This window comes from Dendrobates tinctorius, unplaced genomic scaffold, assembly GCF_039654945.1.
Source record: "Dendrobates tinctorius isolate UK_male_01 unplaced genomic scaffold, ASM3965494v1 ptg000027l, whole genome shotgun sequence".
NCBI classification, from domain to species: Eukaryota; Metazoa; Chordata; class Amphibia; order Anura; family Dendrobatidae; genus Dendrobates; species Dendrobates tinctorius.
Genome location: NW_027361695.1, coordinates 11932976 through 11946485, shown reverse-complemented (window position 1 = coordinate 11946485; position 13510 = coordinate 11932976). Strand labels below are relative to the sequence as shown.

Below are 13510 nucleotides of genomic sequence, written 5' to 3'. Positions count from 1 at the left end.
GAGGTGTACGGAGCGGAGTTGTGTGTGTACGAGGTGAGCAGAGCCGCGTGTGTACGAGGTGTACGGAACAGAGCCACGTGTGTACGAGGTGTACGGAGCGGAGCCGCGTGTGTACGAGGTGTACGGAGTGGAGCCGTGTGTGTACGAGGTGTATGGAGCCGTGTGTGTACGAGGTGTGTGGAGTAGCGTGTACGAGGTGCACGGAGCGGAGCCGCGTGTGTACGAGGTGTACGGAGTGGAGCCGCGTGTGTACGAGGTGTACGGAGTGGAGCCGCGTGTGTACGAGGTGTACGGAGCGAAGCCGCGTGAGTACGAGGTGTACGGAGAGGAGCCGTGTGTGTACGAGGTGTACGGAGCGGAGCCGTGTGTGTACGAGGTGTACGGAGCAAAGATGTGCGTGTATTTTGGCATGGGGGGGCCCCATTTGAAAGTTCGCACCGGGGTCCATAACTTTGTAGTTACGCCACTGCTTCAGCCTCATTTGCATATCAATTCAAACTCTAATTTCTCAGTAATGGAGGAAAGGACTGGTCATGTAAATGTATTCCTGGAATTATCTTTAAAAAAAAGTTACATGTGCATATAAAATTAGTTCAGGGGGCGAAATCCTACTAACAAATTCCCTTTATAAAGGCTGAACATTTAAAAATGGTTTTCTAAACCAAAAGGTGAACTTAAAGAGGTTTCCTGTAGTTATTGCCTCCATTACATATGACATAAGTGAGCTGAACCTGCATGCCCATACAATCATGGCTGTCCCGGCATGGTGGAAGTTCTAGCTTCACAACATCTGAAAATCCACGCGTTGGACACCACTGCCCTATAGTTTCTACAGTGTTGACTGCTCTGATCAGTGACTTTAGACAAATAACAGACTTCGCCCTTTGTTGTTTTCCTTCCTCATCTTTTACGCTTCGTCAAAGATCCCTGTATTTTCACCGTAGTGATACATATTTGCTTCAAGTTCTTCAACATTCAGCTCTCAAGGACAGAGGAGCGATGGAAGAGGAATTTCACAAGCTTCCGATGAATGTTTCATGCTCCAATAAAGCTTCAGAAAGTCTGGGAAAAGTTCTGACTCCTTCTATCTCTTCTACATGAAGGATACGTATGGCTTATAAGCCGATGTGATTTGCTGGAAATCTCATTGCAATTAGTAGTGGGAACGTTAATGGAATAACATTCGATCTTGGATATGATTCAAGTCTATAGATCATGACCAGACCACCGGCTCGAGACTTCAAGGTAAAATAGTCATGGAACCAAAGCCGAAGGCATCGGAGTCTCAGGCCCTTATCAAGAAGAGCGGCAAAGGATCCCAGGCAAACAAGGGCCGTTCTTCTCAGACGAAACGAAAAGGCATTATCAGGTAATACTAATGGTCGATGCTGACCTCAGGCAAAGATGATCAAAAAAGGTCCAATTTTGTGTACTTTGCACTACAGTTAGGCTGGACAGACACCTTATATAGCTGTCGGACCGATAATGTCCCCCATTGTACTTCTATACCATAATAATGATCCCCATTGTGGCTCCATACCCTAATAATGTCCCCAACTGTGCCCTCATACATTAACAATGTTCCACATTGTGGCCCCATACCCTTATAATATCCTTCATTTTGGTCCCATACCCTGATATTGTCCCCCATTGTGACCTTATACCCTAATGTCATCCATTGTGTAATTGTGAGCAGGTGCAGTAAAGGGGCGGAGGCAAAGCAAGGGTTAACGTGGGGTTTAATTTAACAGGTATACTCCTCACAGGGAGAAAACAGGGAAAACAGTATAAAGGTACACAGGGTACGTAGCTCAGGTGAAACGGGTGTGAAGAATAGGGTAGAAAGTTCAAGAATAGCAAACTTATCAGTCCGACGACTTCAGAATGCGGTTTGTTCAGGATGTGGACTTGGCGCCAAAGCTGTGGCGTGTAAGGGGTCAGGTATGGTCCTAGAAAAGATAGCGTCCTGGATCCTGGCTGCGGTGATTCCTCGTGGTCTGGTGTAGTCCTGGAAAAGATTATGTCTTGGCTCTTGACGGTGACAGTGATTCCTCGTGGTCCGGTCGGTGATCGGTGTGTCAGGAAACGACGAGCCGGGCAGAGCACAGTCTTTCCCCCTGTCAGCGTACAGGGACAATGAGTGACTCCAGTCAGGTATAAAGGGAAACCCCTCACAGTGGGTGTCCCAATTCTCCCTTTGGTGCATGCCGGCGCTTATGTCCTGACTGGGTGTCCTGCCACTCACAGTCAGTGATGGGACCAGGTACATTGCTGTCGGCAGTCTCTGATAGCGGATTTTAGCCTCTGCTGGTTTAGGCCCGCTCTGGCAGTTGGCTTCTCTGCAGGAGCCCTGACACTACCCTCCTGCGTGCTGCACGTTCCCGCAGCAACTAACCGATTTCCCGCGCGCTGTGGCCCCTACTCCTAGGTGCAGAGGTCGGTGCATACTCTAATAATACTAAAAAACAGAAAGGGGAAATAAGGAAAGTCAGCTCACCAAAATGCCTTGCACCTTGTTCATAAGTATCATCCGCGCGACGCAGTCCCAGTCTCAGACTCCGACGATGAAGGAAAAAATATTTTTTTCCTATACCCTAATAATATCCCCATTGTAGCACCCCACCCTAATATTGTCCTTCATTGTAGCCCTATACCTTAATGTCCCCCATTGTGGCCTCATACCCTAATAATATCCTCCATTGTAGCACCCCACCCTAATATTGTCCTTCATTGTAGCCCTATACCTTAATGTCCCCCATTGTGGCCTCATACCCTAATAATATCCTCCATTGTAGCACCCCACCCTAATATTGTCCTTCATTGTAGCCCTATACCTTAATGTCCCCCATGTGGCCTCATACCCTAATAATATCCTCCATTGTAGCACCCCACCCTAATATTGTCCTTCATTGTAGCCCTATACCTTAATGTCAACCATTGTGGCTCCATAACCTAATAATGTCCCCAGTTGTGGCCCCATATCCTAATAATGTCCTCTAATGTGGCTCCATAGCCTAATGATGTCCCTCATTGTGGCCCCCATACATTTTTTTTACTATGGATGTATGCCATTGAAGCAGTCAGCACTGAATTGGACAGATGGGAAGAATAACGTAGGCATTGGGTGACCGTGTGAAAACTGCCGGCTGCTTAACTTTTGGACAACAGATTACCCAATTGTTATGGTCATTTTTTACATAAGATCAAAATGTAACCCTGGCCCGTAAGCGTACTCTTGGGCCCTATAGATATCCATCAGCACCGATGGGTTTGGTTATACTGTAGCACTACTGGCCCAATTTGAAATATTTTTCTTATATTTTTCTTTCGGTATATGAAGATCTTACCTAGAGATTAGTGAATCAACAAATCATATTTGTTTAAATTTTCCCCAAAATTTTGGATTCTGAAAATTATGAAATTTTTGGCATTTGATTCGCACACATCCAGCAAAATGGCAACCAGTCAGTGAGCAATTTGCGATCTTATTTTGATGGATTGGAAAGGGGTTAAGAAGAAGATAAAGCACATCACCCGTCCATATGCCGCCTCTGCCGTTCTCGTGTCCTCCATGTTGGTCTCCAATACTTCCAGGTCAAGTGGGAAGGGGTCACGCACGTTATTGACATCAGCGACATGCATCACCCCCACGTGGCCAATCTCTGGCATCAACCTTGGGGTCAGAGCATAACAAACGTCTTTTCGCAACATTGATTTGGACCGAATCTGATCCTCCAGCCAAATTGAGCGAATCTTCCTGAAATTAATTTCTTAACTATCATTTATAACTGACTAATTACAATAGTATGGCTGTATACTCTCCTGGAAACCATCACTCATGATACTCTTCATGCAGGTGGCATGGAGCTGTCTCAACCAACCTACTAAACCAAAAAGTCCTTGTCCCCAACGAAGAACTATCAAGTGACAGCGAGTCGGAATCCTCCATGACCCGAGAACACAAAAAAAAAAGTCTTGGGCAAAAGGTGAAAATTTTTATGGATAAAGTGCTAACCACCAGAATAAAAGAAGCCAAGCATGTGAACGTCCTACAGGCTGCGTCTTCTAGAAATGAGTCACTGGTGATGTCCCACAAACGGCATCATCTTCCTAAAATGATTCAACACCTCGCACTCCCACGGGAAAGAGTCAAGGGGTCAGGAAGGAGGATCTCACGAGCTGGTAAGAAAAATGTACAAATGTCATTTAGGCTATGTCGGCTACATCTGTCTAGCAGGGACAAACATGTAAACTATGTGCACAGAATGTATTGTCCATCACATTCCTGCTCATTTCCAGGAAAACTCATAGAATCCCGGAAAAGTCGATGGAATCTCACGCCCAATCAGATTCCAGCTCTTGTTTTTAGGTGTCCTTAAAAGCAGCAACCTAACCTGTTATTACAGGAATTTTGCTCCATTTTTCCTTTGACCCATCTTTGTTAAATCTTCCCCTTGTATGATCCAGCTTTTTTCCAAGTCATGAGAGGGCAATTTTTTTTTTTTTTTTTTTTTTTTGCTTTTTAGTTTTTTCCCTCCCTTTTCAGAGGTGACGTAATTTTATTTTTATTTTTCCGTCAATATGTCATTATGGAGGTTTTTTTTATTTTTCCATTTTTTTTCAAGACGAGTTGTGGCTTTGAAAGACTGAAAAATTTGGGAATGGTAAACCCCAATTATTGCCTATACTGAAGAACATAAAGAAATGATACAAGGGTGACCACATAAAATAACAAGGTGTTGTGGTACTACCTTCTTAAGATACCGTGTACAAAAATAAATCCAAATAAATAAAAGAGAAAAAGAAGCACGCACCAGGACTGGAAGAATCATTGGTATAACGCGAAACGACCATAGTCCTCACGCTACCCGTATTCCCCTGCAACCAGTTTCTATGGCTTCTACGTTAAGCAATAAAGGACTCATTTTAAGGGTGCCATATACATGAGATCGAGATTGGACCATAATGCACGGACTGGCCGGCGGCTCTCCCGTCCTCAGTGTGACAGCTGCATAGAAATATATGAAGCTGTCACGCTTGGGTGGGGAGAGCCGCCGGCCAGTCCGTGCATTAAGGTCGAGTCTCAGTCCGATTTCTACTGCTGTCTGCCCTTACCGCCTAAGGGATGGTGAGTTCTTCTTTTTCTCTTTTATCTATTTTTATAAGGAACACATAAAAAGACCCAAATAAAAAGAAGTCTACATTTCCAAGATAATTTTTGGGTGATTTTTTTACACTGTGTAATTTCAATTAAAAAAACGTAAGTAACCTATTTTACCTAAAACTGCAACATCGGAAACGCACCAGATACTCACCGTGGGAACGTAGTCTAAGGTGCAAATGAAAAACAGGCGGAAAACATCAAAATTAGCAACAAAAAAAAAAAAGCGCAAATGTAATAATGAATCTACTCTTAGTGTCTCCTTTAATGATGGAGCTGACAGTTCACCTGGAGAGGAGACATAGTCTTACATATTCAGATTTACTTGTTGTTTTTCTTTGAAAGCAATTCTTCAACTGGATGTTCATGTTGTAGAGGCAGAGACGGAGTGGATCACCACGGACAAAGTGATAGTGCGCTCCAAGAAAACCACCAGGCGAGTGTCTGTCACCTCGCTGCCCGCAGGTCTACAGAAGGTACAGCTCTGATTTCATTCTTGTCAGGTGTCCATCCCTGGGATATAATCAGGAGAAGTCAGCCATATTCTCCAACACATGCTGCTGACGATAGGAACCGACACAGCTAATTCATGGTGGAAATCATTTCCTGCAGTGAATGTTCCTCCGTGTTCCTGCTGTAATTGATTGTAAAGCTAGTCCCAGGATGGAAATGTATGTAAAAAACAATGCCATACTTTACAATTATGAGATCCTTTTTTTTTCCAGGAGTATCCAGAAAAAAAATGGTACCGGAGATGTCAGTGTCCGTGTGTAATACTTGCAGCGCACGTGTGGCAACCATATGGTGCCCGCGTGCCGCATCAGTACCACATGTACCAGCACCTGAGAAGCTGCAGTACTGTTAGCGCTGTTCTCCGGCGCCAGGTGCTGAAGATGGATCGCATCATTCTCCTATGTTCTGCCGGCGATCAGCGCGAGCAGAAAGAGAATGATGAGAGTTATATTCAACTATTACTATTCGACTATTACTCCCATCGGCATGCACCTGCTGCCGCTAATACCAGTGAGAGCAGGCGGCAGCTGATGGAATTATTACTTCCATCAGCGTACACCCGCAGCTGGTAATATCAGTGAGAGCAGGAGCGGCTGATGGAAGTATTCATCACCCGCCACTCACCTGTAAATAAATAAATAATCTGGCGTGTGTTCCCTAGTATTTTCTATAACCAGCCAGGAAAAACTCACAGCTGGGGGCTGCAACCCTCAGCTGTCAGCTTCAGCAAGGCTGGTTGTCAAGAATAGAGGGGTCCCCATACCGTGTTTTTTTTTTAAATTATTTAAATAACTTGAGTTTTTTTTCATAGCTTTTGTAGAACAAACTCTCTCCAAATTCTCGTCAAAAAATCACAACTCCTCAAAAACTTAAGATTCTGCTCAGTTTATGCTCCGAAATTCTCCGCAAAGAAAATGTGCACATACCCAGATTGCTTTTTTTTTCCACACTAAAACAAATGTGGACAAAAACGGTACCATGTGCACTACAAGCATATTTCTCATATTGCCCATTTGATATAAATAGGAAGATTATTCAAAAAGTATTTTTTTCATGTGTGTTATAGAGCACAATCTGCTCCAAAAATCTATGACAAAAAGCTCCCTACAAACAAACTGTAACAGGTGGAAAAATGTATAAAAAAAACCTACTCCAAATGTAAACCCCGCCAGTATAAGGGCAATAGCATATAAAGGGAATGTAGCGCCACCTGTAGACTGCAGATGGTACTGCTTGCCATTATAAACCAACATAAAACATTTTTGGCATATTCATATAGGAGAACGTTGCCCGCCTGACTGCTCGTGCACACATGCATTGCACACATACATGTTTTAGATATGTAATTGTATTACTTTTTTCTAGGGGTCATATTCATCCAAAAAAAGGCAATTTGCTCTGGTTAAAAGGAAGAAGAAAGCCATAGACAAGGTGAAACATCAGTCTGAGTACACAGTCGGCAGTCTGCAGACGCAGGTACTTCTTACTAGAGATGAGCGAGCACTAAAATGCTCGGAGGCTCGTTTTGAGTAATGGGAATCAATGAGAAATGTGATCATTTTTCTGGTAGACCCTAGAAAGAGGACTGGGGGGGCTGTAAAAATGTTGAAATGGATGGAAAAATTGCTGAATGGAAGGAGAAAAGCATGGGTAAGACGCCTGGAAGCATCTCTGACTCCCACATCGCTGCTGAGAGCAATGGTGTCATACTTTTCTTCCACTTTAAGGACTGACAATAAAACATTCAAAATCAACAAGAAATTGGAGTTTACAGGAAAAAAGATGTTAAGAAACATTCCTTCTCGTATAATGACTTGTATAAAAGGAAAAAATTAAATAATTAAAAAATAATAATTTAGTGAAACCAAATTTGATTTTTTATTAATTTTTATTAATTTTCATTAAACAATTGGAAATTTCAGTGTAATTTATGAAGGAAGCAAGAGCTGACGAAATTAGATGGAAGAGGGACTCAGATACACCGTGTATTAGACATAAAGGAGGGCTTCATTCACATTAGGTTCAAATTGTCCTGTAGTGGTACTCCTAGACCCATAAAAGCTATGCACTAAGTGCAAAGCCTGCCAAAAATTACAAGCAGAGTCATCAATACACCATTGAAGGCACCAACTGTAGAACCTCATTCAAATGTTGTGAATACAGTGTAGTTGTGGTACTCCTACACTCGTAATAGCTCTCTACAAAGTGCAAAGCCAGAAAGAAAATTATAAGAAGGGTTATCCAAACACACTTGAAGGCACCAAATGTAGTGCCTCATAAAAAAAAATATGAAAATGTAGTTGTGGCACTTCTTCACTCATAAAGGCTTTGCACAAAATACAAAGCCAAGAGAAAATGATAAGGACAGTAATACAGTAATCCTCTTCAGGTGTTCCTGTTAAGAGCTGCCTGCCGACCATGAACAGAACTTCACTACAATGACACAAGAATACATAACAAGCTGCACAGTTATCCTGGAAATGTAGGGAGTGATGCACATGACTGCTGTGTCTGGGAGGTCAGCTGAGTTTTTGACGATTCCTTCGGGGATGTTTGGCTATGACTTCCACCTAAGACCCCATAAAATGAAAACATAAATGAGTGACGCTGGGTGGAACGGCAGCCACTGAATTCAATGGATGATTATTTATCCTGCTTCTTCTTGTAACACTCCTATATAACCATAACTACTGTGATTGCTGAGGGTCCCAGCTGTCGAACCCCCATCAATCAGCAAGTTAGCACAGATTCTATAGATAGGTGATACATTCTAAAAAATGGAAATAACCCTCTAAATTGTAATAGAAGGCAATCACAGTCTAAAGATGCATTCACAGAATTCTGTAGGATACAAGAATGAAATCCTAGCATCCCCTGCTGGAGATTTACAGTTAGGTCCATATATATATTTGGACAGAGACAACATTTTTCTAATTTTGGTTCTAGACATTACCACAATGAATTTTAAACAAAACAATTCAGATGCAGTTGAAGTTCAGACTTTCAGCTTTCATTTGAGGGTATCCACATTAAAATTGGATGAATGGTTTAGGAGTTTAAGCTCCTTAACATGTGCCACCCTGTTTTTAAAGGGACCAAAAGTAATTGGACAATTGACTCCAAGGCTATTTCATGGACAGGTGTGGGCAATCCCTTCGTTATGTCATTCTCAATTAAGCAGATAAAAGGCCTGGAGTTGATTTGAGGTGTGGTGCTTGCATTTGGAAGGTTTTGCTGTGAAAGAAACAAGCGGTCAAACGAGCTCTCCATGCAGGTGAAACAAGTCATCCTTAAGCTGCAAAAACAGAAAAAACCCATCCGAAAAATTGCTACAACATAAGGAGTGGCAATATCTACAGTTTGGTACATCCTGAGAAAGAAAGAAAGCACTGGTGAACTCATCAATGCAAAAAGACCTGGGCGCCCACGGAAGACAACAGTGGTGGATGATCGCAGAATAGTCTCTATGGTGAAGAGAAATCCCTTCACAACAGCCAACCAAGTGACCAACACTCTCCAGGAGGTAGGCGTATCAATATCCAAATCTACCATAAAGAGAAGACGGCATGAAAGTAAATATAGAGGGTACACTGCACGGTGCAAGCCACTCATATAAGCATCAAGAATCAAAAGGCTAGACTGGACTTTGCTCAAAAACATCTAAAAAAGCCAGCACAGTTCTGGAAGAACATTCTTTGGACAGATGAAGGCAAGATCAACCTCTACCAGAATGACGGAAAGAGAAAAGTATGGCGAAGGCGTGGTACAGCACATGATCCAAAGCATACCACACCATGTGTAAAACACGGCGGATGCAGTGTGATGGCTTGGGCATGAATGGCTGCCAGTGGCACTGGGTCACTAGTGTTTATTGATGATGTGACACAGGACAGAAGCAGCCGAATGAATTCTGAGGTATTCAGAGCCATACTGTGTGCTCAGATCCAGCCAAATGCAGCCAAACTGATTGGTCGTCGTTTCATACTACAGATGGACAATGACCCAAAGCATAAAGCCAAAGCAACCCAGGAGTTTATTAAAGCAAAGAAGTGGAATATTCTTGAATGGCCAAGTCAGTCACCCGATCTCAACCCAATTGAGCATGCATTTCACTTGTTAAAGACTAAACTTCAGACAGAAAGGCCCACAAACAAACAGCAACTGAAAACCACCACAGTGAAGGCCTGGCAGAGCATCAAAAAGGAGGAAACACAGCGGCTGGTGATGTCCATGAGTTCAAGACTTCAGGCAGTCATTGCCAACAAAGGGTTTTCAACCAAGTACTAGAAATGAACATTTTATGTACAATTATTTAATCTGTCCAATTACTTTTGGTCCCTTTAAAAACAGGGTCGCACATGTTAAGGAGCTGAAACTCCTAAACCCTTCATCCAATTTTAATGTGGATACCCTCAAATGAAAGCTGAAAGTCTGAACTTCAACTGCATCTGAATTGTTTTGCTTAAAATTCATTGTGGTAATGTCTAGAACCAAAATTAGAAAAATGTTGCCTCTGTCCAAATATATATGGACCTAACTGTACCTTCTGTGTAGACCAAGAAATTGACAATTATCCTCACCCCGTGCATCAAAGAGAGCCAGCTTTAGGAAGTGGTCTCTTCACTTTCGGACAACTTGATCTAATTTGATTGATCATGTGAAAAACAATCTGCAAATCGCTTAATTTATAATTTACTTTACCTCTAAAAACATTACATTTTTCAGTTTACATCAAATTCACTTTTAAGGCTTTTGTACAAGTTTTACACCAGTTTATTTTTTCAATCCTCATTTTTTAGGCTTGCGCACTAACGAGGATGGATGTAATTTTCATTATCCAGATGTTCTCGGCCCAGCAGCCAAAAAACAAACAAACCAGAAAGATGAGACAGAAAAAAGACATAATAAAAAGGAGTTTGGCTTTCAGTTCAGGTTAGGCAAGATATTAGACAATGGCAGGCTTAGCAGCTGCTGGGAAGTTGAGATAAGGACGTTCCTGCACTGATTGTGCTGGCAGAATTCTGATGAAGTGGAACCACCCAATCAGAAACAATAGCTGGCGAGTCTCAGCGCATGAGAATTGGGACAGTCTCAGGACATAGTAGACAGTTTTTTGTACTAAATGCAGTTTTATTTGGTTATGAGGGATAAGGACACCAAGAACAGGCTTTTCTATGGGTTTTAAAGAAGATACACCCTCCAAATGGAGATCACTACAAGATAATACAATTTCAATATAATGTTCAGCCATTTATGCGCACTGTCTATATAAAGCGGTCTGCATCGGTGCAACCGTTGAATTTTCATGACCGTCACAGCATCTGATCCTTGATTTCCAATTCCAGGTCGATGATCTAATCGAAACGATTGCAGACAAGTCCAGTAAACTCCTGGCGCAGCGACACGAGGAGCTGCGGGAGTGCGAATCTCTCGGGGACGAAATACTTCAATGTTCTAAGCAGTTTCAGAAAATCTCCAAAAAGAACACGAGAAAGTACAAATTTAAGAACGTTTGCTTCCCTTGTATCTGCTGCTGTTACTAGAGGATCATTATCTTCGACGTCACATGGAAAGTTTCATCCTCCTCCCCCGGCAGTGATGATAACCTGGATCTTGATTGCGGTCCCTTGGTTATGTGACAGGCTCAATTACAGCATCAAATAAAGTGGAGCGAAAAACCAAACTAATAATCACCCGCTGCGGCTCATTATTTATACCGTTTCATGTGAACTGCGACGAATAAGTGGAAGGGAACGCGATTCGCGGGCAAATAAATGGCTCCAGTGTCTGAAATAACAGCTGTGGTGTCTAAATTATCAGCACGTATAGCTGCTTGGCTTCCACTAAAAATGACGCCTTTTTTGTAGCGATACGATGTGCCAATCATGAGAAATCTACAGTAGAAGCAATGTGCAAATCAGGCTGGAAGTGCACTGGGGTGTGTCCAAGCAGTCTATGTGCACTGACACACCTCCTCCACAGTGCACTTTCAGCCTGATTTGCATATTGCTTCTACGGTACATTTCTTATGATTGGCACATCGGATCTCTACAAAAAAGGTATCATTGCTATCGGGGAACAAGAACCAATCTAGTAGTCATGCAGCTACTTCCCACATATAAAACCATGTCGACAGCTTCCCTCTAAGGTCCAATGCTTGTCTATGGGTTGTATCTGGTATTACATCTCAGCTTCATTCATTTTCACAAAGCTGAACTACAATATCAGAAAATAACTATGCTTAAGAATGCTGCTCTTATTTGGTGGGGAAAAAAAGGAAACCCTTTTCTTGATCTCGAAATTCCCGTTTAAAAAGGCCACGTAGTCTATGGCTGAAACTAAAATATCTACTCAAGGATGTCAGAATTAGGATAAAAAAATAGGTCTGATGGTTTACCTCCCGATCTCCCAGTAGAGGAAGAAAATCTGAAAAACTGTACAACACAAAATCCATTTATATTAGTAAACTGTTACGTTTCCACTCTAGATTATGGCCTTCATCAGGTTGGCAATCTGTCTCTCCTTACACCTGGGGTACAACATTTCCCAAAGATTACAGCTGGATCATCTAGCTCCTCCTTAACCTATTACCACTACTCTTTATGGACAGAATACAGAACTAAAAATGTGTGTGATAAAAGCCTCATATATTCTAAATTACCACTGAAACAAGAGGATAACTACTGCATTTTTTGGAATATAACAGAAATTTTGTAGCACAGCTGAATCTGTGTGCGGCTGTGTCTGTGCGCACGTAGCAGACCTGTGTCTGTGCGCACGTAGCAGACCTGTGTCTGTGCGCACGTAGCAGACCTGTGTCTGTGCGCACGTAGCAGACCTGTGTCTGTGCGCACGTAGCAGACCTGTGTCTGTGCGCACGTAGCAGACCTGTGTCTGTGCGCACGTAGCAGACCTGTGTCTGTGCGCACGTAGCAGACCTGTGTCTGTGCGCACGTAGCAGACCTGTGTCTGTGCGCACGTAGCAGACCTGTGTCTGTGCGCACGTAGCAGACCTGTGACTGTGCGCACGTAGCAGACCTGTGACTGTGCGCACGTAGCAGACCTGTGACTGTGCGCACGTAGCAGACCTGTGACTGTGCGCACGTAGCAGACCTGTGACTGTGCGCACGTAGCAGACCTGTGACTGTGCGCACGTAGCAGACCTGTGACTGTGCGCACGTAGCAGACCTGTGACTGTGCGCACGTAGCAGACCTGTGACTGTGCGCACGTAGCAGACCTGTGACTGTGCGCACGTAGCAGACCTGTGTCTGTGCGCACGTAGCAGACCTGTGTCTGTGCGCACGTAGCAGACCTGTGACTGTGCGCACGTAGCAGACCTGTGACTGTGCGCACGTAGCAGACCTGTGTCTGTGCGCACGTAGCAGACCTGTGTCTGTGCGCACGTAGCAGACCTGTGTCTGTGCGCACGTAGCAGACCTGTGTCTGTGCGCACGTAGCAGACCTGTGTCTGTGCGCACGTAGCAGACCTGTGTCTGTGCGCACGTAGCAGACCTGTGTCTGTGCGCACGTAGCAGACCTGTGTCTGTGCGCACGTAGCAGACCTGTGTCTGTGCGCACGTAGCAGACCTGTGTCTGTGCGCACGTAGCAGACCTGTGTCTGTGCGCACGTAGCAGACCTGTGTCTGTGCGCACGTAGCAGACCTGTGTCTGTGCGCACGTAGCAGACCTGTGTCTGTGCGCACGTAGCAGACCTGTGTCTGTGCGCACGTAGCAGACCTGTGTCTGTGCGCACGTAGCAGACCTGTGTCTGTGCGCACGTAGCAGACCTGTGTCTGTGCGCACGTAGCAGACCTGTGTCTGTGCGCACGTAGCAG

General features: G+C 43.8%; 1 protein-coding gene across 1 annotated transcript; it reads left to right on the top strand.

Annotated features, from left to right (window-relative positions):
* The first annotated feature begins 1256 nt into the window (after positions 1 to 1256).
* On the top strand, positions 1257 to 11304 carry CUNH3orf49 (chromosome unknown C3orf49 homolog). Its single transcript, XM_073569779.1, has 5 exons — positions 1257 to 1369; positions 3857 to 4182; positions 5507 to 5637; positions 7040 to 7150; positions 11020 to 11304. The coding sequence occupies exons 1-5, from the start codon at positions 1257 to 1259 to the stop codon at positions 11215 to 11217; spliced, it is 879 nt and encodes a 292-aa protein (XP_073425880.1). The 3' UTR covers positions 11218 to 11304.
* The last annotated feature ends 2206 nt before the right edge of the window (positions 11305 to 13510 follow it).